Source organism: Rhipicephalus sanguineus, chromosome 1 (assembly GCF_013339695.2).
Source record: "Rhipicephalus sanguineus isolate Rsan-2018 chromosome 1, BIME_Rsan_1.4, whole genome shotgun sequence".
Taxonomy (NCBI): domain Eukaryota; kingdom Metazoa; phylum Arthropoda; class Arachnida; order Ixodida; family Ixodidae; genus Rhipicephalus; species Rhipicephalus sanguineus.
In genome coordinates, this window is record NC_051176.1 from 91,293,131 (window position 1) to 91,318,953 (window position 25,823).

At 46.8% G+C, this 25,823-nt stretch overlaps 1 protein-coding gene across 1 annotated transcript in view; it reads left to right on the plus strand.

Annotated features, from left to right (window-relative positions):
- Positions 1-25,823, plus strand: part of LOC119393966 (nose resistant to fluoxetine protein 6-like) — a 104,989-nt gene that overhangs the window by 35,597 nt on the left and 43,569 nt on the right. Inside the window, exons 5-9 of the mRNA XM_037661173.2 lie at positions 7,145-7,229; positions 7,343-7,437; positions 12,095-12,274; positions 14,132-14,225; positions 20,862-20,948. Of these exons, the coding sequence (XP_037517101.1) occupies positions 7,145-7,229; positions 7,343-7,437; positions 12,095-12,274; positions 14,132-14,225; positions 20,862-20,948 (541 nt within the window). The remainder of the gene's footprint in view (positions 1-7,144; positions 7,230-7,342; positions 7,438-12,094; positions 12,275-14,131; positions 14,226-20,861; positions 20,949-25,823) is intronic.

A 25,823-nucleotide genomic window follows, 5' to 3' on the forward strand; every position in this document is an offset into this window, starting at 1 on the left:
TAACTAGGGTGCGCGAGAGCGGCGACCTTTCCGCTCGCGACGTATGATGATTGATTGTATTGACCCCCCTAGTCACCTAAGCGGGGAGGGGCTTAGTAGGAGGGGGGGGGGAGGGCTGCGATGAACCTTCGCGACACACACACACACACACACACAAATATATATATATATATATATATATATATATATATATATATATATATATATAGAACGGAATCGAAGCCGGTTCATACTTCATGTGGGCGGCTGGCGAGTCTTAAAGGGACAGTAAAGGGAAACAATGAATCGGCTTAGATTGATGAATTGTGCTCTGAGAACTGTAATGTCGTTGATTTCACCATAATATATTGATTAATGCAGGAGAAAATTAAGGGCAAAGCTTCATTTTTAAATTTGGCGCTGAAATATTCGCACGTGACGTCGCGGATTTCATAAGTCTATTTTTGGTGCTTTGGTGACATCGGCTCAATGAAATTTCCTGAAACTAGGTGTGTTAAGTCTATGGCCACATCAGAGGACCATGTACTTCATTTTTACTGATTAGGAACTGCGTATGACCATAAGCGTGCGCACTGGGGCGGCAGGGGGGGCGGCCACCCCCCCTAGTCACCTAAGAGGGGGGGGGGGTGGCACAATATCTGCCCCATACATTGACCCCCCCCCCTAGTCACCTAAGTGGGGAGGGGCTTAGTAGGGGGGGGGGCTGCGATGAACCTTCGCCCCCCCCCCCCCTGGCAACGCCAGTGGTAGTGGCAATCTCGCTTCAGTGCGATGTTACTTGTTCAGCGGCCCATCGCACGGTGACTGGTTTCGTTGTTGTATAGCTGTATCGAAAGCCCGTGTTCACACTCCATGCGACGACTCGCGTTTGTAGGTCGTGCCACATTCACTGTCGGCATCGATGTCCAACCAAATTTTGCATTGATGCAGCACGAAAGCAACGGCATCAAGGCTCGCCTTGATGCCGTACTTATTGTTTCTCGCAGAGCCCGCTATGGTGGCGCCACATGCGAAATGAGGAAATCAGGTATAGAGCGAGGAGATGACCGTTATACATCTGCGTAAATATATGTTTTTTCCCTCTATTTGCGGGACAGTGTTTTGTAATGACAGCCTGTGGAATCGGTGCCGCTCGTTTCATCAACTCGTGATCATTGAGACCCTCTCTCTGTGACGCGCATCTTGGTTTCCTGATGTACGGGAAGTACACAGGGTAATCACGAACTTGTTCCAAACCATAGGCTGATGCTCTTGACGCAACCGTGCTATTAAATGGTTGGTAGTTCGGTGATTTACTGAGAATTAAGAAAACGGAAGGCGCGCGCATACTGAGAAAATGACCTCGGTTCGAGACGATCGAGGGCATGCGGACTTCGAAAGCGGATTCGGAGCTATGTTTAGTGGCGTGTTTACCTCGACTTTATTGGTGATGTAGATGCATCGCCGTCGTTTACGACGATCATCATAAGCAGGAGGAAAAACTGGAAGAATGTGAATGCACGCTTAGCAGCTATTCGATATGTCGTCAGCTTCAAACGACACATTCCAACGCCGCGAAGCATGATGCGATATGCGCACGGATTTCAGAGAGTTGTCCAAAAGACTTTATACAGTTATGATTAAACATTTTCCGTCAACTTGCATAAAGTTGTGCGATTATCACTTTCTTGGTGCGAAGCGAATGGTAATTAGTATCAAATAATTTCGAAGCGAATTTGAATGTAGCAGTATTTGAACATTAGTAGGGTTCAAGTTATTACCGGTAAAATACGTTGCGTTTAAAAATCTGCCATACTTGGCCCATATAAGCCGATATAACTTCTTTTAAAACTTAAAAAAAATTAATAGGGGTGCACGTAATTAATATGCACACTTAACCCTTGAAGTGTGGCTTCACAGCAGTGCGAATTCTTCCTGAACAGGTGGTTCTACGCCGTAACGGTTCCTTGCTGCCGTAAAACCGCTTTTCAAGCGGGTTACACACGGCAAAAGATGTCTATTCGTTAGTCGCGAATTTCGCGAAAGTGTCGGCCCGGCACACGACCTTTGCATCAGCGCGTGCAGTAGTTTATAGCGCTGCCGCTATGCAGGCAAATTTACGGCAGCGAAGCCAAGCAAGCGCACGTCGACAGAAAACTGCACCAAACCAAGGTGTTCTTGTTACTAATACCATTTTGGGCCCATAAAACGAGGGAACTTATGCATAACATGATTAAAAGCTATTTGCAGAGTGTTCGCTTGCAATGGCCGGCTGCGTGACGTAATGCATGTGCAGTGTACGTGAGGTTGGGTTCATTGCAAGAGGAAGCCAGCTCGTGGCGTCCGTCTTGCAATGAAACTATATTTTTGCCGAATACTCGGAATTCTTGTAACACGACGGTACACGTTGATGCACAGTTTGCGCCTGAAGCTTGTCTAGAATTGTCAAATAACAAATTTGATAACCAGAGTTACAGGCGAACAGCCGAGAGCGTAATGAGCCCATTGACGAATGACAAAGCCGAATGCACGTTCCATGTGACCGTAACCAGCAAACCTCGAACCCAATAGCAACCGCTATATACGCGACGGCGGCACATACTGCAGCCGGACGTTTGACAACACTATAAAAGCATAATTAACGCGGCGCGCAGACGCTGAGACGATATGGCACCTCCGTTTTAGTAATTTTATACGCTCAGAAAGCTCTGCGTCAAGAATACTTTATTTAAAGTTTTAATTTAGGATTCGGGTATAACTATCAGAAAATGAAGCGGAGGGCAAAAACTCCATATTGTGCACACCGTTGTGCAAAAAAAAGGAGAAAAACATTTACACACACGCTAAATGACTTGTCACATTCACTCACCTGTAGACGCTTTATGGCGTTCTCGCCAGCATTTCATTTGAGCAAATATGGCGCCGATACAACTTGCACTCACGCATTACATTTCGTAGTCCACAACGATGTGATACCGTATGGCTAGATCGTAAGTGCGACTTATAGATCAAGTCAGTATTCATATTTATCAGAACAGAACAACGCCAAATGAATTTAGAGGGGGCAGTAAATCGCTAATATGGAGTACGTATAGATAGTCTTAATTTTTTTTTTCTCGATTTCTTTTAACAGAAAGTTTTGACCTGTCTTCAACTCCCATTTCGCTCTTAAGACTCCGAACACTGATTCGTTCCCCGGCCGCGCACCTGCAGCTACGGCTTTGAAACGTTAAGTTATTGCTTGCCGAGCACACTGAATAGATAAAAAATTTCCTATGTTAGTGTTCGCACACGGGCAAAGAGTTCTATTTTGAGCATGCTATGTGAAGTATGTATTGCATTAACTCACCTCGTTGGAAAACAGCACCACCGAAGCGATCCGTACGGGTGGTTAAAAACGTGTGGCCCCGGTGTTTACCACTAGGTTAATTGCGACGGTTCGTTACACTCTTTCTCAATTGTTGTTTACATCTGCCAAGAAACCTTAAAGGAGTCATGAAGCACCCCTTGGGCTTGTTGAAAAAACACGTCCTGTGGAAAGCTGACACGGCTATGAACTGCTCTGCCAAATATTACAGTCGTGCGCGGCGCGTAAAGGCCACAAGCGGAGCGCGAAGTTGCCGTTTCCCCAGGCACCCTCTTTTCAAACAGAGGCCGGTTGTCACTCTCGTCGGTGGGCGGGGCGTCTGCACGTTGACGTCGCGGATCTGCCAGTTTACGTCGCAAGAGACATAGCATGCTTATTGGCCGATAGGCGACGTAAATCGAGAGCGGCGTTCGGATCAGATGCGCTTTTTGCCACGGGGTGCCGCCACTTGCCGGCGCCGCACTCCTCAGTACATGGTAGCCGCACTCGCGACGCGAATCACAGCGGGAGAGCGATCGCGTTTCATGACGTGCGCTGACGTAACTTCTTTCCCCCGTGCCATCCCTCCCCGTGTAGCTTCCAGTGCGCTCGTCGGCACGAGAAAAGAAAGCGCTGAGAGCGTGCGCCAAACCCCCGTAACTCCGTTCATTCTTGACGGATTCGAGAAATTTTTGCGGCAATCGATTCGGGAGACAGTAAACTCCGATACTAAGGTCATTAGATCATTACTTGGAAAAGTGGTTCATGACCCCTTTGAAGGGACACTAAAGAGAAGCAATGAATCGGTTTAGATCGATAAATTGTGCTATGATAACTCTAATGTCATTAATTTGGCCATCGTAAGTTTATTAATAGAGGAAAAAGTCAAGTTCAAAGTATCATTTTTAAATTTCGCGCTGAAATCTCCCCGCGTTATGTCATGGATTTCAAAGTGTATTTATCGTATTTTGGCGCCACTGGCTCAACAATATTACACCAAACTTGGTATGTTAAGTCTATGGCGCCATCAGAGGACAATGTACTTCATTTTTACCGATTAGGAACTACGCAGTCCCTAGTAGGCGCCGTCAAAACATGTGACGTCACGGCGAATGGTGCGGAAACTTCAAGGTGGTGTCGCCACCCACATTTTGTTTTTGCGTGTTTCCTCGCTTACCAAGCATCTTCTCGCAGCAAGCGTGGTGTTTTTGGTGTCGTGAAAGAGTACTTTACTTATACGAGAAAAATCGTTTTGCTCTTTCGTGTCCCTTTAATCGGTGTTTGCGCCCGTGTGTTCCTTTCTTCATTTTTAACGAACCAATGGGGAGTAGAGGAGCTTGCCCAATTTTTGTGGCGCATGCACGCTAGAAGTTTTTGCGCACGTAGGATGGACGCATTCTGGTTTCGCCTAGCCATTTGCAGCTTTGCTGCAAAACATGTTTCATTGCACAACATTGCATTTTCATTATTCGTCACTTCACGTAAGTGTATTGGCTCTTGCTGCCACTTCATCGTGAGCCGGCAATGCGGAGCAACCTAACCTTTCTTAATCCTGCTCTATGCCCCCGTACCAACCGATTATGCACAGCTGAATGCGCGTAGTGAATAATTAAACTCAACGCCGTGTGGGACGCCAGAATGCTTCAGCATACCTCACAAGTCACCGGGATTTTCCGGGAGACTCCCGGATTTCGACCATGTCTTACGTTTGTACGGTTGGTAGGAAAATCTCCCGGAAATGGAAATTTCTGTGCGTGATCTGGCCACATTGACAAAAATCCAACCCTATCCGATCCAGGCTTTGATGAGGAGGCGTTGATGTAAGCGTACAGTAGAATCTCGGTGATACGAAACCGGCTGATACGAATTCGTGATATTCCCCAGCCGAATGCCACTGTGTCCAATGGGGCAAAATTAGGACGTTCCGAGCATTTTTCCACGTCGCGGAGGGTGATACGAACTTTGGTACCGAAGCCGTCGAGCGACGGCCGAGAGCAGCGTGCTGGAAGCTTCGGAAGTACGCGCGCGGCCAGCGCACACGCTGTCAGAACTGTGCTTATCGTTTGCCACAACCGCTGTGGACGAAAACGCGATCGCTCTTGACACGATCATGTATGGCGACGACGAAACTGACGGAACTTCGAAAGTGCACGCACGTCCAACGCTCACCCAGTCAAAGCGACGCTGCTTTCTGCAAACGCTCCGGACAAAACTGCGGCAGATGTGATCACAGATAGCAACAAACGACGTAGTTTTGAAGCCACGTGGATTGAAAGCGGGAACTGCCGTTTGCCGTAACCGTCGCGCACGAAACCACGGTCGCTATCGACGCGATCGTCGAGACTGCGACCTCCGAAGGTACGCGGCTAACGAAGAGGTAATAATGTCGTAAAAAGGGCACGAACCGTTTCGGCGTTCCTGTCGATCTTCGCTTATGACTGTGGTGGAGCGGACTTTTTAGATGCGAAGCAGCTCTTTGACTCACGTGTGTAACGCCGTACGTTACGTGCGTCCGTAAGAATGCGCCGCGACGCTTTCCTCTCGCCGTAGCAGGGGCGTAGCCAAGGGGGGGTTGGGGGGTTCAAACCCCCCCCCGAAAATTTTCAATTTTGCTTGCGTATATAGGCACGCACACATACAAACGCACGCACGAACATACATAAAGTATGGTTGAACCCCCCCCCCCCCCCCCGAAAAAAATTTCTGGCTGCGCCCCTGCGCCGTAGGTGCTGGAGCCTTGCCAAGTGGGTCACGCCACAGCTTTGCGTTGACGTCACGCTCCCCTCGCAGGTGCGCGCTGACGTCACTCTCTCCCTCACCCGCAGCATGCTCACTGTAGCGCCCGCAGCTGCCGGCTGCTCCGCCCGCTCGCAACACCTCTGAACGTGTCACTTCTCTCTCGCTTCACCCGTGGTAGTCAAGGCGAAACGCGCGCCTGCTCCGGTCCAGCGCCCGTGTCTTGACTCTGAAGAAACAACGACTACGAAATCTTGCCAAACGCTTTAATGAAACTTACACGAAACCACGACCTCCTCTATGCACGAAACCCAACCCGCCTCCCGTGTCTTTGCGTTTCAAGCAAACGTTTGCTCGAGTAAACGCTACACCGAGTTTCGCTTCAAACCGTTCTTCCAGCACCCGCGTCGACGCCCGTTTCAACCGGGTCAACGCCTTGCGCACCGCTGCTGCTTCGCATCCCATCAGGATTCCCTTCGGGGAGATGGTCCAAGTTTTTTTTTCAGTTGGCCTCAAGCGAAGCCCTGACGCGCGATTTCGCGGCAGCCAGCTGCGCTGTCCCTTTCTGGTCCGTTCGCGTGTGTTCCAGAAACACATACGCAAATTCTTTCGACGTGAATAAATGTTCTGTGCGTATATTTTGGTTTGAAAATAGATTTCGCTAGTTTTTTGATGATACGAAATTTCTGGCGATACGATTTTTTTCGCTCCCCCTTGAGATTCGTATCACAGAGATTCTACTGCAGTTGGAAAACGCTACCTGCGTTGTTTGTTTGGCCACTCTAAGCCATTATAAGACTGCAACGCCGATGTTTACGCTTACGGGGCTGTTCGGGATCGGGACTATCCTCCCCCCCCCCCTTCCATTTCCGAGGAGATGCTTGTGAGAAAATAAAAAAGGAGGGGGAGGGGTCTTTTGTTTGTTTGTTTGTTTGTTTGTTTGTTTGTTTGTTTGTTTCGGAAATCTCCCGGATTCAGGTTCCTTGAACTTGGCAGGTATGCTTCAGTTAGAGCAGTGCTGCGAATAATGAAGCGCTTCCTGCGATGCTCATCTAATTTCCATTCACACTAATTTTCTTCCAGTGCTTCCACCTGCATTAAAAGTAATCGTGTCGGACTGCGTCACATCGGTGCCACCAGCACTGACAAAAGTGCAGGTTGCCATTTTGTAAGTATGCGCAGCAGACACTGTTTAACCGGTGAGAAATAGCAGCAGGATCTCTATCACTTTCCCCCGTCTCCACAACATTCATATTTCTTTCTTTTTCTTCTTTTTGGCAGGTCATTTCTGGGCATTCTGGCGCTATTGGTTGTGATTGGAACACTCCTGGATATACGTGGTCCTGCAGGAAAGAATGTGCACAGAACGAACCAGAGTAAGTTCGCGCACTATATATATATATATATATATATATATATATATATATATATATATATATATATATATATATATATATATATATATATATATATATATATACACACAATTCGTTCACCACGGATTTCTAATTTCGTTTGTGACATCAATTTCGAGCGATTTCCGAGGGCTGTTAGGTAGAAGAAAGGAAGTCTAACTTGTGCTGCGTTTCTGCAATGCGAAGATGAAATAGCTGCTTATTTCCACACTCGCCAGTTATGAGAAATAACTTCATATAGTATCCAATATTTCTCCACAACACGTTACACATATTGTATAACTGTGTTCATCAGGGGCCAGTTTCAGAGGGTAATAAATAAGACATTTAGTTGAATTCCTCGTGATTACCTTGATAGAGCTGTCGAGAAAAACGTTTTGAAGTCATTTAAGGCGCATTCACAACCGTCTCGTAGCTGTTGGCACGACAAACCCGACAGTTAAATCAAACGTGGCGACAAGCGGTGTAGTGCGTGCCGTCCTGCACATGTTACCTATTTGCATTCGGCACGCTATGCGACACAAGAGGAGAGGAAAGCACAAACAGGCGCAGACTATCAACTGAAGCTTTATTGCAAGTACAAGGCAATATAAAGGACAGAAAAAAGCAAGAAAGGGCAAAGGGTGAGGTGGAAAAGCCAAGAGGGACCCATATCAACAAAAACCCAGGGCACATCAACCATAGCACACCCGTCATGCAGGACCAAGATAACATAACTCTTTTTCATGTACAGCAACAGAGGGAACACTGACGCAAGACTCAGATTGCTTATGAATGTGCGCGGCCTCAACAAGTTCACGCGCTCTTTGATTTTTGTGGCGGAACAACACAGAAGTGTCTCTGAAGAGCGGTGAGCAGCCACATTTCTTACAATGCGCTGCTAAATGAAGGCCAGAGTGGCCTTTCAGAGAATTATAATGTTCCCTAAGTCTAACATTTAGACATCGTCCCGTTTGGCCCACGTGTACACGATTGCAAGACATGGGTATGGAGTAGACAACACTGGTGATACAAGATACATAGTTATGAACATGACTAACATTGCACTTATCCTGCTGCACAATTTGTCGATTCGCCACACGTCGGTCTACCTTGGCGCATAAAGTGGATAACTTGTTCCTGGCAGAAATTACCACTTGCACGTCATAACGTGATGCGACCTTTTTAAGCGGTGGGTAAAACCGTGCACATATGGAAGAACAACAAATTTTTTTGCGCTGCGCCTTCTCTGCCACGTTGCAACCATCAACGGGACCTTTTTTGACCTTCTTGATCAACTTCTCGTAAACCTTTACCAATACATCCCGTGGGAAGCCAGCTTGACTCAGTTTTTGCACCTGCCCAGAAAAACTGGTTTCAACTAAATGAGTGCAGGATTTCTTCAGCGCAGAACTGAAGCAAGAGAGTGCAATGGCAAACTCGGAAACGATTGTGCAGTTCCTGCGTGATGACAACCCTGTTATTTGTGATGCCGTAAGCATTGATGTCGAGGACCTTTTTTATTCTCTCCCCCATAATCACCTTTTGACCGCAGTAAAGGAATGTATTACATGTCATAACGATGAACTTGCCTTCATTGGTTTAAGTGGTTTCCCAGCTGAATCTTTCACCGAACTTTTGTTTTTTTACCTTGGGTCTTTATTTATTTCCTTCAAAGGTGAGACGTACCTGCAAAAGGAAGGTGTCTCTATTGGGTCTAGGTTGGCACCGGTTCTAAGTGATATTTTTCTAAGTGGAGTCGATCGGGCACTCCAACCGGTTTTACAAGCATCCGTAATCAGGGTCTTTCGGTTTGTAGATGACTATATTGTTTTCTTTCGTAAGGGAACTGATGACATGTCGGCAGGTATTCTCAAGAGTTTTGAGCAGTTTGGTCTTGGCCTAAAGTTTACTTCCTAATGCTTAAATGACGATTGCATCCAATTTTTGGATCTACAGCTGCAGTTCTCACCCACGCATGTATGTTGGTTCTACGCCCCTAGGTCTGTCAAACCTGTGTTGAACTACAAATCGGGCCATACGAAACTGGTGAAAAATGCCCTTGCACTCTCCTGCTTCAGTTCTGCGCTGAAGAAATCCTGCACTCATTTAGTTGAAACCAGTTTTTCTGGGCAGGTGCAAAAACTGAGTCAAGCTGGCTTCCCACGGGATGTATTGGTAAAGGTTTACGAGAAGTTGATCAAGAAGGTCAAAAAAGGTCCCGTTGATGGTTGCAACGTGGCAGAGAAGGCGCAGCGCAAAAAAATTTGTTGTTCTTCCATATGTGCACGGTTTTACCCACCGCTTAAAAAGGTCGCATCACGTTATGACGTGCAAGTGGTAATTTCTGCCAGGAACAAGTTATCCACTTTATGCGCCAAGGTAGACCGACGTGTGGCGAATCGACAAATTGTGCAGCAGGATAAGTGCAATGTTAGACATGTTCATAACTATGTATCCTGTATCACCAGTGTTGTCTACTCCATACCCATGTCTTGCAATCGTGTACACGTGGGCCAAACGGGACGATGTCTAAATGTTAGACTTAGGGAACATTATAATTCTCTGAAAGGCCACTCTGGCCTTCATTTAGCAGCGCATTGTAAGAAATGTGGCTGCTCACCGCTCTTCAGAGACACTTCTGTGTTGTTCCGCCACAAAAATCAAAGAGCGCGTGAACTTGTTGAGGCCGCGCACATTCATAAGCAATCTGAGTCTCGCGTCAGTGTTCCCTCTGTTGCTGTACATGAAAAAGAGTTATGTTATCTTGGTCCTGTATGACGGGTGTGCTATGGTTGATGTGCCCTGGGTTTTTGTTGATATGGGTCCCTCTTGGCTTTTCCCCCTCCCCCTTTGCCCTTTCTTGCTTTTTTCTGTCCTTTATATTGCCTTGTACTTGCAATAAAGCTTCAGTTGATAGTCTGCGCCTGTTTGTGCTTTCCTCTCCTCTTGTGTCACCGTCCGTTTTTTGCGCAGTTACATAATGGATCATTACCAACTCGCCCAACTTACCACTCTTCTACGCTATGCGAGACGTAATTTCTATTTCTGCTAACTATACATCACAAGAGACTGACATCGCGGCGTCAAACCCATTTCTTCATTGGAGAACACTAGAAACACCACGCCGTTAACGAGTTTCCGGCATCCTTCGTTGGAAGCGGTTACGGACGCGTTGGTGCTTTTTTTTTTGTGCGCGTATTGCGGCTGCATCGGAGTTACCGGCACAGCGATCGCTGAGAACAAGTTCGGCGAGTGAAAACACTACTAAGAATACTTCGTAGTTGTAATGCTAGAAACAGATAGTCATATCCTGTATCGTGCTTCTGAGTGGCTTGTAAAAGTTTTCTTCGCTCTTGCGTCATGAACAAGTGTTTACGAGGAAGGTTTTAGGCAAGTTGTATGCCAGCGCCGACTAGTCAGGATATTTTCTCCGAACGTTAAGGAAAACATATAGCTAGCAGCTAGCAGCGAAACCCCTCCAGGCCGTCATGAGAGCATGCTGGGGGATCTTGGAAGCACCCACTGAAAATTGCCGCAAGTTCAAATAAAGATACGTCGAGCAAAAAAAAAGCAATTGCCGTAATTCTTCTCGCTTTTATGTCGTAATTCAATTTTATTATTCACATAGTTTTGTTTTCTTTCCCTCACAGTTAGTTACGTGAGTACTGATGACGATCAATCTTCAATTCACTTGATGTATTCATCGCACGAACGCCCTATATATTCGCTATCAGTTAGCCAAAACGGTCCTGAATCTATCCTGTGCGGCATAAGTGTATATTTGATATAAGCAAGAGAAAAGAGTGACGTCGCGGCGTCAAACACATTCCTTCATTGGAGTACGCTACAGAAGCACCACGCCGTTAACGAGTTTCCAGCACCTTTCGTTAGAAGCGGTTACGGACGCGTTCGTGCTTTCTTGTGCGCCTTATTTCGGCTGCAACGGAGTTATCGGTACAGCGCGCGCAGAGAACAAGTTTGACACCGTTCAAGATCTCCGTGATAATTACTTGGTAAAGGAAGAGTATCCCATTCCGACCTCCTGGAATGCACCCAGGCACACGCAGGGAAAATGATACGTGTATGTCGAGTAAAACTGAGCGCACGCCCTCAACTCAGAGTATGCATTAACCGTTGCTCCTACGCCTGAGGACAACGCAATGCATCAATTTATATTCGCAAGCAATCTGATGGGTTCTAGATGTTATCTTAATTAAACATTCATTGATACCGCTTCTTTTTCTTATTTTTTTTAGGAAACTACGCTCCACCTTTCAAATCAGTTGTACCGGTTGCAAGAATGCTGTAGTACTTTCCGGGTTTTCTTTTTTTTTATTTTTTAGAAAAAAGTTAGACAGAGTAAGCTGATTGCAGTAAACCTTGGGCAAGTTACGCTATAATGCATAGTACACTTAAAATGCAGCCTTAGTGGAATTTTTATGGAAACTTGGCAGTTTTTATAAGCGAAATGTATACATGAATATATAACTTACGGTTAAAAATGACTAAATAACGAATAAGCTAAGCAGAAAAATTGCAACATACAAGCTGTTTATTTTATTGTTTTCTTGATTTCTTCACGATTGTCGTGCTGTCGATTATGGATCAAGTTTTGCTTCTTTTCTCCGGCTTTCAGACGCTCTTCTGTCTGTTTTGACGTCGTTTTCTATAGCGTCGAATACGAACATGATGCTTCATGTCGCCAACGAGAAAGGCTCTGACGCCTACAGGCTGCGATTTCTACATGGCATCCGCTTCTTCAGCATCGTTTGGGTTGTAGTAGGACACAGCTACGGAGCGCCTTCGGACGTGTGGGGTGAGCGAGTTTGGCCATTCTTGGACGATTCCGTTACACGCTGCGATAGGCAAAAGCAAGAGAGGGTATTGCACGATCGCGGCACATACGTAGATGCGTGGACACGTGCATATAGTATATTCCTACTGTTAGTATGACGTGCTACGTAGTAATCACCGCCAGGTATGGCGATGGTACCAAGTGTACGTAGTCACTTTCGTTTGACGTTTTGTGTTTTCTTTAGAATATCTACTTGATAACAGTGTATTAGTAGCTCATACACCCATTGATTTGGCGCCCAAGCCAAACGAGCGCCACAAAAAAGAAAAGAGGGGAAAAACAGGACACAAAAATGAGCGCAGCGGTGAAACGACGCGAACGACCAGCATTATCCGCAGTGAAAGATAATTTACACGATTCTTCCCACCATTCTTGCGATGCCGCAATTTAACCCTTTCAAGATCTCGGGCTTGGTCGCACTCCGGTTGCAGGTACGGAAAATTCGCAGGTTCACGTGCTTTCACGAGAATGTGCACTATAGGCAAGGGAAAATTTTGAGTGCCTCATCATAACGACTTAGCGTGACGCGACAAGACGTTTATATTTTCTGCTTTAAGGAAATAACGCACACAAGCTAGAAAATATGTGTTTATGCGCTTCAAAAACACAGGGTATACTGACAACCTATCCTGCAAGTGCTCGTCGCTAATTTAGCTTCGCTTTCGAAAATACGTGCTCGAACCTCCTTCCGCCGCTGTTTCTGTCCACGAGGTGCAGGCACTTGCTTTCATTTATACACAAGCATATCGTTGTGCCCGCACGGAAAAACGAACCCCCGACACGTTCCATCCCAAACAAACAAGTGCCTTCTTTACTCGTACGTGAGTGTCTCTACAGAGTGAACTAGTGCCCAGGGGGAGCCACGAACTCGTGGCATTCTAACAGAACGGTGGCGACGTCTATGTATACAGCAGCTGCACTTCACTGAGCAGGGCGATAACACTACAGTAGTGAAATCAAAGACAGCCACTTTTTACTTCTTCTTTGTGTTATGATTCCGTAGCATAGAACGTTTGGCCCATGAAGGATCGTGACTATTCCAATATTGAATCTCTAGGAAGAACGGCATCATTAACAAGAACGAAAAAAATAACGAAAGGCAAGAAATTATGGCATGAGCGAGCTGTCAACATAATAACTGTTCTTTAAGCATACGTGGCTGTTCTTGTGCGCAGTACAAGCGAACTAAATGTCGTGGCTTTCTTTTTCATTTTAATTGGTTTACAGGAGCTACCTGATGTTTTCGGCTGGTCGCAACATTAATGACAACCAATAGACCTTCAAGTCAAGGAAGGTATAGGGGACGTTGATTGTAGCAATTATGACATAAATGGCAAAAAATCAAGTGGACAAAAAGACAACTTGCCGCCGGCGGGGACCAAACCTGTAACCTTCGGACTACATTCGAAGGTTGCAGTGCAAATGGTCAATGCAAATGCATTAATGCAAATGGTCTATCGCGGAACGCTTCGTTCATCAGATTCTATCGGCATATGGTGGCAATTATTTTACTAGTTTTGAACTTAATAATGCAATGTCTTGGGCTGAACTTGAAGTCTTTAGACCAAGCATAATATTTTTTGGCTAGCTTATATCTTTGTATTTACGTGTTTGACAGTATATCAGGGGCCACAGCTTTCGCAGTTCATGTGTCGCAGCTTCCATGCGTCAGCACTACACAAGATAAAAAATCTACCGCTTGGAAATAATAAGTAATCCGTAACACTTCCAATGAATGCCTGCCAACAATATGCGTTGCATGCCCTTGTGACAATGAGAAACTTATAATCTTCCACATTTTTATCCCCTTCCTTCAAGCACGCATGGCGAACTTGATTAAATATGGCGATGAATGGCTAAGTATGATCTTGGTAGCCGGGTTCATGAGCGTCGAAAGTTTCTTCTTTATCAGGTGAGTAACCAAACGCTTCTGACTTCTTGCTTTCTCTTAAAGTATGTTATGTTCAGATACAACCCGACATTCACGAGTCTGTCACATAACCACTTTTCTTTTTTTTGATGGCCTGAACTACTACGCTGACTATACAAATGGCAGCATTTAGCGACGGTTTCAACTTATGGCATCCTCGGGTGATCTTTCCTAAGTGCTGAAGAGACAGTCATCTTGTTTTGGCTGTCGAAAAAACAAGCAGTTCCGACACCCGTTCTTTCAAGCTGCTGAAAGCAGAGTTGGAGCGACCCGAAATATTCCTAACGGGACCTGGAAACTATTGCGCTACCCGATCCCTTTCCGGTCCCATGGCTCTATGCAACTTAGATTTCACAAGCTTGTTATGCACCTTCTCGGAAATTCGCGCTCGACACCAGCGACAGTCGGAATGCAGCACAGACGCAACGCCAGTAGACGTCGGTAGAAACGCTTAAGGGGGTCATGAATTACACCTCGGGCTTGGTGAAAAAAGAAAATGCCGCGGAAAGCAGACACTGCTATGAACACTCAGCCAGTGCTGGGCAGTATCGAAGATACATGTATCTTCGATACTATCTTAGATACTTTTTGGGTATCTTGTATCTGTATCGCGATACGTCTCGCAAGGCGTGTATCAGTATCTGTATTTCTGATACATTGAAGAATGTATCGTGTATCTTAAGATACAAGATACTGCGTTCGCAACACCGCGGTTCGAAACTATATAAACGTTAGTTGAGCTCCGCTTCTCAAGCTGATACTGCTCCCACTAAGCCACCAGATTAAAACTAAAGACAATGACATTATTTTATCTTTTCGCCAGAGTTTTCCAGCGAGCGCAGGTGATGAGCTCTGAGCGTCCCTATTGAGGGAGCAGAGTCACGTGGTGGCGCTCGCGTCGTCTCGACAAACGCGCGAACGTCTATGCCCAGGCGACATTTTGTTTTCACGGTTTCTTTTTTTTTTAGTTGTGTCAGTGCTATGGCACTTGGCTCTTAGCTCCCATCCTGTGCCGCGTACTCCAGTGCGTGCGGTGTCTTTTGCGCAAATTCTGACGCCGCTGTAGTGTCGTTATCGAAGTTTCTCTTGCGTTGTGCGTCGTTACGTAGTCTGAAGAATGCAAGAAAAGTGGTTGCTTTGCGTCTCGTGGCTTTCACACATCGGCGATTTGAAGGACTTCGTCGATGAAAGTTTGACTTACATGCAATGAGATTGACTTATATGTAAATAAGATTCTAACAGCTATAGCACCACCGGTACCGATGCTGGATTTAACAGAGCAAGCATTCACTTAACAGAAGCTATCTTGGCGTACGTCTCCTTTTCCCTTATAGAGATTTTCCCATGTGACCACTTAATTGTGTTTACGTCTGTGTTTTTGTGTTTTTTGTTTGTGTATTTGTGTTTGTGTGTGTACGTTTGTATTTGTGTTTTTCTTTCCTATTTTCTTTCCTCTTTCTTTCCCCCCTATCTTCCTTTCCTCTATGTTTCCCCTTTCCCAAATGAGCAGGCAGGCGTTGTGCCCCTTTAGGTGGCAGTTGTCAGCCTGTTCCCTCCCTATTTGCTCTGTGTATTCGTGTTTTCTATGTATTCAAACCAAATAAATAATAAATAATTCAATGAGTTTTCAAAATCATAATTGGATTGTTAGCACTTCTTTCTAAGCTGTCCCTTTCCATCCCATACATTACCAATCTGTCTGTATTGCTTTTTTCGGGTCTGCTTACGGCAATATGTCTTTAACGTGCTGGCAACGTAAGATCTCTCCTTTATTCTTACTTTTAGCTGTCTACATTATTTCTGCTCCTGTCTACAGACTTATATTCTACTTAAGTTTACTGTTACTTCAAGGCGACGTTGAGAACAAATATTTAATAATCTGCGCGCGCTTAGAGTATACAGTAACAAAAGTTCTGCCTACTGCTGAGTAAAATAGCGAAATTGAGTCCTTATTATAATAACCTAAATTATTAGGAGCCGTCTCAAAGTTGTTAGCAAAGGGATTGGACAAACATTGTTATACGAAATGCTCCGTTTTTCTAATGAGCGTCTCAGCGAGTCGGTTTACGCTATTTTACATAAGCACTGAATTTTCTGTTGTCTTAGCTTAAATGCCTAATTGTCATGGCTGTCATGACTCGCCGCGGTGGTCTATATAGTGGTTATGGTGCTTGACTGCTAACCCGTAGGTCGCGGCGGCCGCAATTCGATGCCCGTGTGCTTATATTCAAGTTTTATAACACCACGTGGTCGAAATTTCCGGAGCCCTCCACTATGGCGTCTATCATTATCGTATCGTGGTTCTTCCGACGTTAAACTCAACAATTATTATTAGCTCTTGGGAGTACCGCCCTTATCGTGTTCCTATACCTATTCGCTGCGTTTGATACATAACCGCTTTTCTATTTTACTTAGTTATGTTTGTTTTTCTGTCTTAGTCTTTTCTAAATATTGTTACTGTTACTAATCACCAGGTTCTCGGAGATTTATTGGCAATATAGTGTGAATAGCGGCGGTGTCCTGCGGCACTTCATGCAACTATAGAACACGTCTGACACGTTGTCTGGGCTGCAGATGTTCTTTCATAAAAGAGAAATTGTTAGAAGATCGCGCATTACTCAGTACGTCGCTAACAAAGGCTTTACGCCAGCAGATAAGTAGAATATAAAAGTAATTGCAGTTTTATGTCCTCTACGTAAACAAGATACGTCGCAAAGAATGTGGCTACCAATGTTCTCGCTGATGTACACATGTCCGGTGATCGGATATTGCGAAAACCGTAATATGTTTACGGGAAAGGTAGGACTTAACGACGGTATTTGCACCATTGAACGAAGGCATCTTATTGAAGATGGCAGCCCGCTAGCTGGTCGGCAAGCAGAGCATCGACTCCACTCAATTACAAAAGCGCCAGGCAAAAACCGTTATCAGCGAAGTGCATAAAGAGCTGTCATGGTAAGCAGCTAAAGCAACCCTCATAAGTTGTTTCGGAACAAAAGAAATACACCTTCAGCAAGAAATACAAAACTTTGGCGATGCTAACAGATATTTCATTCAAATAAAACAAAAATGGTCGCAGCTAATAAACATTCAAGCGAACATTCTTGTGCATCGGCGTTTAGTGCTGCATTACCGTAAGTACCGATTTATAATAACAAATTTCCGAATGTATCGAAGTATCTTAAGATACAATTGGAATGTATCGTATCGGATACAATCAGCGTTGTCGTATCTTGTATCTGTATCTCAAATACTTCTTGCCTTAGTATCTTGTATCGTATCGCGATACAATTTCAAAGTATCTTTGCCCAGCCCTGAGCTCAGCCAAATCTTGCAGTTGCGTGCCGCAAGGAGAGTTTGGAAACGGATCTTGAAGCTGCTATTTTCTCAGCGTCCTCTTTTCATACGAATTTCAGTGCGCACTCTCTTCGGAGCTGCCGGCGTTTGCTGTTTTGGCGTCACAAAACAGATAGCACACTATTGGCCAATAGCCGACATAGATGCCTATAATACGTGAATGCGTGGCATGCGCATAATGACATTATACGTGACATGGGTACAGTACCGTTCGTGTCATATTCTATCGTTCATGTCCGTCATACACGCACGTCATGCCGTGCACATTGTGATATATATTAATGTAATGAAACTACCGCCATGGCGTCATGATGACATCTTGTAATTTATGTTATGACATACATGCCATGCTATCCGGGTAATGGCCGGCCATTCACCTTTGTCGTGCACTCATATACCATTCCATGCAAGTTCTTAAATATACCAAGTTAATGAGACGAACATGAGAGCAACAAGACGTACGAGGTTTGGTGGATGTGGTCAAGGTTTGGGTTAACCAGAAATGCTTCGCATTTAAAATTTGAAGGATTTTGGACTTCGCGAAACTGCCATGATGTTACATCTTAAGCTTTAGTGCTTTATTTCAGTACTGCAGTAATGTTATTCTTTACATCTGATCCCCTGCTCCGAGCAGCCGAAATAGCATACCCGTTTCTATCACTTATGCACTTCTGTTGCTGCTTCTGTACCGCGCATCGCGATACGCAATGTGCATCGTCAAGCTGTGTGAGCGCATCCAATTCAATCCCGATTGCGTAGCAGCGAACATTCTTACATCGCAATAGCTTATTACAGCAGAGCTGTTATGGTCCAGGTCTGCCACGTGTCGTAGATAGAGAATGATCATCATCACGAACCGGCACGCGCTCAGTCACCGCCCAAGCACATGCACGGTACAGATGGTTGACAAGAGAAGCTATACAACGTGCGGCCCCTAATCTGTGTTCGCCGCCTGTGTGTTCCCTTGTTAATTTTTAGTGGACGAGTGTGGTGAGTACTGGGATAGGCACAGTTTCTGTGGCACATACGCGCTATAGGAGTTTTACAGCAGATCTGTTATGGTCGAGGTTTTCCTACAGGCATACAGAGAAAAAAATTGAAAGACCACATACTAAAAAAGAAAATTGCACCCATCTTCCGCTCAAGGGAACCATGAGGGGATGCGAAACAGCATTGGGGGCGCACACCAAGTTTCTGTTACGTTCACTCGGCGTTTCCGTTAGTGTGTGAGGTTTGTATTTAGTGTTTGTGTTATCATTACGTTGTGTTTGTCCGTTGCTTTCCGTTAGCGCCGAGTGAACGAGTGGCGCCGACGTTGACGTTACAGCTCATCTGAACGGGGGCGAAGTGAGAATGATGGAAGCCGACCGAGCGCACGCGCTTATATACACACGAAATGGGGGAGGGAGAGGAGACAGTGGGTTACAGGCGCTGCATTTGGCTGCGGCGCGGCTGCATCACGTGGGAGGAGAGGCTGGGCCGCGGCTGCAGCGCGGGGGAGGAGAGGAGAGAAGGCGACCGAACACCTGCGTAAAGGAGGAGAGTGGGAGAGAGAGTAGGCGCATGCGCAGTGGAGCGCGGACGCCACCACCACCGCCGGACACAGCCCCGAGCAAAAGCTGCTTCGCATCTAAAAAAAGATAAAAAAGAGAGCAAGCATAGCCATGCATAGTATAGCAAGTGTTGGGAGACAGGTGAGAGGGTAAAAGCGCAGCCAAGTCAGGACGAGCTGCCCACCGGCTCTGCTGTGACCCAGCCTTGCGTGGCTTAGTGCAAGCTGTGCTATATACATATATTTTTTACCGGGACGTCACTCACAGGGGAAAAAAAAGAATCTGTGGCAGTTCAAGCTTCATGAACGTCGCAGCGCAAGCAATCAAATAGCCGTTTGTATCAACAACAGCGCACTTCGCCGACGAGCAGCACTCGCTGGGCGCGTCATCACCGTTCTTCCATTGTGCCTTGCGCCTCTCTACCAAGAGAGGGAGCAGGGCTGCGATTTCTGCGAACGTCCATTGGCGGTAACGACTCATCTAAGCAGTTTTGTGTTTGTACTTCAACTTCTCACGTCGACAATGGAGAAGCGGCGATGTTTGACTTCGTTTGTGGCATCTTCAGTTCTTAAGAGTCGAAAGGAGTGACATTAGAGAGTTTCAGAATTGGGGACCCAAGACGCTGGGCCCCAAGCTGCGTTGGGCAGCCTGCTCTTGCGTTCGGATGATCAGCAGAGTTTGAGAATTGGGCCAACGCCGGCTGCGTTGGGTCAAGCGCGCGGAGCGCCACGCGTGACGAAGTTTAAAATCATGCGAGACGCGGGCCATACTGCGCCGTGGCCTGCGCTGCGTTTGTGTCTTCTCGCTGGTGACCCAAGACGCCTTGGGGCCCCACGCTAGTTTTCAATTTTTTCGTCTCGGGTCAACGCGAGCGCAGGAGCCCAAGAGTGGCTTGGGTTCTGCGCATGCGCCCTGGCGGCTCGCAAGCTTTTTTGGTCCCCAAGCTCCTTGGGGCCCCAATTCTCAAACTCTCTATAAGTTTCATTATGAGGCTCTATATACTTGCAATGGGATCGCTTTGGAAGCGATAGTCAAGCAGTCGCACACGTGGCCTCTGCTTTTTTTCTTTTTTTCTTTTTTGCTTCGCACTCTCGCTAATTGAAATGCTGATCATACTATGTAACGTGGTGGTGCTCAATTATTATATCACCGGAAGTTCACCTTCTGCCATCGCTTCCTTTCCGCTCACTGTTCCGAATAGTTGCCCGCCGATCGGATAACGCGAGGTTCCTCTGACTTGGATGTGGAGCGACTGGAAAATGTGGACCGGATCGACCATTGAATGTAGTATTATTGCGTAGCGAAAGTGCAGTATCTGCTAAAGCAATGCTGAATTAAGAGATTGCAATTGATGGCAGCCACATTCGGCCATTTGTGCGCCGCATTTGTGACAAAGTCAAGAATCATCCAAGATATTGTACGCAAATGTGACATATCAACTGCAGTTCGAATTTCGAGACGCCCACATTTTAGAGCAGATTCTTTGGAAGAAATACAGGATTCTTGCTGCTTATTTTTGGACTTGCAACGTCGCTTATATGGGCGATCCGTTGTGTATAGCGAACATTCATGCGTTCTCGCAAATGGGCCACGAATCTGTAAAAAAGGTTGTACTATTACCGAAAATCGTCGAATCTTAGCCTGACTTCATCTAACTGAGAACTGTGCTGGTTTTTCATTACCCATCCACCTCTTCCCCTTACTCCAGTGGATTCCTCCTAGCCACGGTCGTATGCAAGCAAAAAAGGAGTGGAATCGTCGTATTTTTGTTCGCTGTAATTCGAAGATTTATCAGGTAAGTTACCAATAGTATAAAGTGTATACTATACGGTATTAATGAGCACTAACAGACAATAATGCCAAGGAAAGTATAGGGGATGTTTTTAGTAGTAAATGTAAGGTAAATGTGAACAAAGAAAAGTGGACGAAAAGATAGCTTGCCGCGGGCAGGGACCGAACCTGCGACCTTCGAATGACGCGTCCGATGCTCTACCAACTGAACTACCACGGCGGCCATCCCCCCCCGTCCACTTTATAGGATATATATGTACATTTATACCCTATAAAGTGGACGGGGGGATGGCCGCCGCGGTAGCTCAATTGGTAGAGCATCGGACGCGTTATTCGAAGGTCGCAGGTTCGGTCCCTGCCCGCGGCAAGCTATCTTTTCGTCCACTTTTCTTTCTTCACATTTACCTTACGTTTACTACTAAAAACATCCCCTATACTTTCCTTTGTATTATTGTCTGTTAGTGCTCATTAATATTGTATATGACAAAGAAAACGAGCCCTTGAAATTAACACTTCTTTCCTTCATACTATACGGTAGTACAGTATGCACTTACAATTAATATACGGTAGTCTGCGCGCTTGCTTTCTGCGACGCGTGTTTGCATATCACTCACTTCAAACTTAATTCTTTTATACTGGGTACTTATCGGCAAAGGTTTACTGGGCTCACTATAAAACGCGTATTGGGACTTACAGCAAACATCGCGCCGAGCTTTTGCACTAGAGGAGCACAGACGAGCTGACGAACTAATTAGGGTGCCCTCGTTCAGAAAGGGAGTAAAACTAACTAAAGAGTGCATATACGAAGCACGCTGAACGATCAGCAGTTGTTTCAGCATACCCTAGGCGTTGACTGTGTACGAGCTTTGCGTCCCGATTTCCAAATGGCGGCTGCCAGGTCCGCTGTAGAGGTGCCTGCCATACTCAAGCCGTTTATTGGACCTCTACTGTAACAGCTTACGTTGCTCGTATTTTATGCGCATTTCGTGCGTCCGCGAATGCAAATAAGCCGCTTATCGTTTCGAGGCACATCGATATTCGACACGTTTTCAAGGGCGTTCTCTTGCGTCATTGGCGGCTTATCTAGACGCGCAATACACTTCAATGAGGATGCTCTGGAAAATTTGAACAAAGTAGAAAGTTGACCGGTATACCAATAGCACTTAGCAGGTGTATGTGTATGCGTCAAACCTTAAAGGGGTACTGACACCATTTTTCGGAGGTGGGTTTACTCTGCCATACAAATCTCCTGTATACAGAGACGGCTCTGAGCAAGTGCGAAGCTCAGCAAACGCCTATAAGGTATTTTATTTTGATATTAAATCATTTTTCCCATGGTGCACCTACCACACTGAGCTTGACGTCAGGCTACAATACTAATTCTGGTGACTTCACGCAGCCGTCTGGTTAGTTGTGATGACGTCAGGTACCAAAACTAGCAAAATGGCTGCTCGTGCGTCCCCAAAACATTCAAAATGGCCGCTTATCCGTCACCAACCAACGTTTTAGACGGAGCCACGGTGCGGAACTGCTGCGGAAACGTCACGACATCTTGCACGAGCACGTAACGAGAAGCTCATACCGTGTTGTGACGTCAGGGTACAGTAGGAACCATAACTAGCTTTTAGAAACATACTGTGATTACTTTTTTAGGGTGCATTCACGGTTAGTAGTACATTTCCTAGGCTTTTGAAGGCTTGGCCCTTCATTTGACGCAGAAAAACGACAACTGAAAACATTAGTGTCAGTACCCCTTAAAGTGGTCAGAATGAATCCAGAGTCCCTAAACAAGGTGTACCTCATAAAAGATCAGGGATTTGGCACGTAAAACACTGGAAAGTTTGAAAGCGCTCCATTTTACTGCGAATAGATTCTAGCTTATCAGCGGTTGACATACGCAAGCAATGTTAAAATACTGCAGGAAAAAGAACTTGGAAGAAGTCGATAGGGCGGGGTCGTTACAGGTATGCAAGGCACTATGCAATCTAGAAATATTAGAAGTTTTAATTAATATAAAAGTAATAAAGCAGAGATATAAGTAAGCGCGCGCAGGAATTTCCATAACGTGAGCAAAATCCGATCTCCGCGCACCCCGCCATCTGCAGCTATCGTTTTCTTTTTTTTTCTTTTATTTTTGTTCGCGCAGTGGACATTTCGAAGGACAGTAAACAAAAAGCCAGAGTAGAATACAATATTTATTATGTTTCGAAGTGTTGTCCACTCCCTATTTATTTTAAAGAAAGTGCAACCATACAACAGCCTTAATGGTTAGTGGTACGACAGGAGGACTGTGTATTGTTGTGTATATATATATATATATATATATATATATATATATATATATATATATATATATATATTGTGGCGAAGCAATTCGTACTGTTTAACGGTTGCGTTCTCCAGCGGCTCCTAGTGGGTCGTCCTCTTATAAACGCCGCTCGCTCTCGGAGCCCGTGCTCTTGCCCTGACTGTCGCCATAGCGAATTGTCGCCGAGTCCCGTCCAATAAACCGCTTAACAAATTGGTGGAGAGTGCTGTGCTCCCATTCGATGCCTCTGGAGCTTCGATCCCGTACCCTACCAGCTACCATGCCTCAAGACGCCGCCCAGCAGACGCCTCCGCCTACACCGACCTCATGTCCCGGTGTCCCTCGTATCCGCGACCCCCCAGTCTTCACTGGCGCAGATGGGACCGACGTGGAGGACTGGCTCGCGATCTATGAACGCGTGAGTGTCCCCAATAAATGGGACGAGGCGGGAAAATTGACCAACTTGGTTTTCTACCTCGCGGGTGTGGCCGGCCTGTGGTACAACAACCACGCATCCGATTTTACGACGTGGTCCGACTTCAAGACCGCCATCATCAACGTGTTTGGCCGCCCTGCCGTTCGTAAGCTGCAGGCCGAACAGCGTTTGCGAGAACGAGCTCAGCAGGCCGGCGAAACCTTTACCAGCTACATTGAAGACATCCTGGATTTGTGTAAGAAAGCGGACGCGACCATGTCGGAATCTGACAAGATGAGGCACATTATGAAAGGCATCGACGACGATGCCTTCACGATGCTGCTCGCCAAAAACCCCAGCACAGTGGCCGAGGTCATCACCCTATGCCAGAGCTACGAGGAGCTGCGCCGGCAGCGGTCGATGACCCGTCGCTCTCCATCCCGCGACGCCGAGCTCGCTGGCTTGTCGACTATATCCGACCACTCCGCCTTGCTCGCGGAGGTGAAGTCATTCGTGCGCGAGGAAATTGCGCGCCAGTTCTCTCTGCTGGACTTTGCTCAACCTCAGTACGTTCAACAGCCGTCAACCACTCTTCTCCCTCCCCTCCGTCGAGCGATTGAGCAGGAAATCGCGGAGGTCATGCCTGAGTACCACCAACACCATCCAGCTCCTGCACCACTCAGTTACGCCCAAGTTGTCGCCAGGACGTCCCCAGTAGTACCTACGGCTGCCCCACACAGTTACGCCGAAGCCGCCGCTAGACATCAGTCCTTCGAAGCGGCTGTGCCGGCTACCTACGCCGACGTCATGCAGAGGCCACGACTGCAGCCAACGATGCAGCCATACCAGTCGCCACCCCGTCAATCACGTCCTGCGCCATGGGCGGGCCCTGCTCCAGCAAACCGATGGCGCACACCTGACAACCGCCCCATATGCTTCGCATGCGGTTACGCCGGCCACGTGGCGCGTTACTGCAATCGCGTCCAACCGCCTCAAGTCGTGTCGCCCGCCACCAGCCAGTCAAACCGCACATTTTACGCCCCACCTACGCCTCTGTCGCCGACGTCACGCCAGGCTCCATCTACTCGGCGCTCTCCGTCTCCACGACGTCGCTCACTGTCGCCGATGCGCCCACGTCCGGTCGCACGCGACCAGGAAAACTAGTCGTCGCAGTCCAGGAGGCAAGGGCTGCGACGCTATCGAACTGCGAAAGCCCTCAGCGAAGCCCATCGAACGTGATAGACGTGTTTGTCGACGGTGTTCCCGCATCTGCCCTTGTCGACACTGGAGCCGCCGTATCCGTTATGGACCAAAAATTGAGCCGATTACTACGAAAAGTGAGGACGCCACTTTCTGGGATCTCTCTCCGTACAGCCAGCTCCCAGAGTATTCATCCTACAGCAATATGCACAGCTCGCGTCGTCATTCAGGACGTTCTGTACGATGTCGAGTTCATTATAATTGCTGCATGCTCTCACGACGTCATCCTGGGATGGGATTTTCTCTCCCGCCACGACGCCGTAATTCATTGCGCACAAGCCGAAATCGAACTCTCCCCGTTCTCAGATCTGACGCCGGCAGATACTTCATCGGTATCGAGCAAGATCCTCGTCAAAGACGATACCAAAGTGCCTCCAAACTCGTCGACGGCTGTGTCAGTCGACTGCGCCGGTCTCTCCGACACCATTGCACTCATTTCGCCATCGGACCATGTTTGCACAAGGAGAGGCTTGCTGGTACCTTTCGCGACCGTCCAGGTCACTCAGGGCATTACCGCTATTTTTGTTCACAACCCATCTCCATACATTGTTACGTTGGTGCGAGGGGAATGTCTTGGCAGAGTGGAACCCCTCGAAGACGCACAAGTTATGGACGCACCCGACGACACGCACTGTCCCAGTTCCGGTACGCTCAGTGCTGTTTCCGCGTCCAATTCGTCACCTGCTGATGTGTTTAGGTCCTCCATTGCTGACGACCTCACATCGGTCCAGCGTTCCCAACTTCTGTGCCTGCTGAAAGAATTTCGTTCTTCTTTCGATGTCGGGCAAACTTCTCTCGGCCGCACTTCCGCTGTTACGCATCGCATCGACACCGGCGCCCAACCACCTCTGCGGCAACGTCCATATCGCGTGTCTCCCGCAGAACGGCGGGTAATT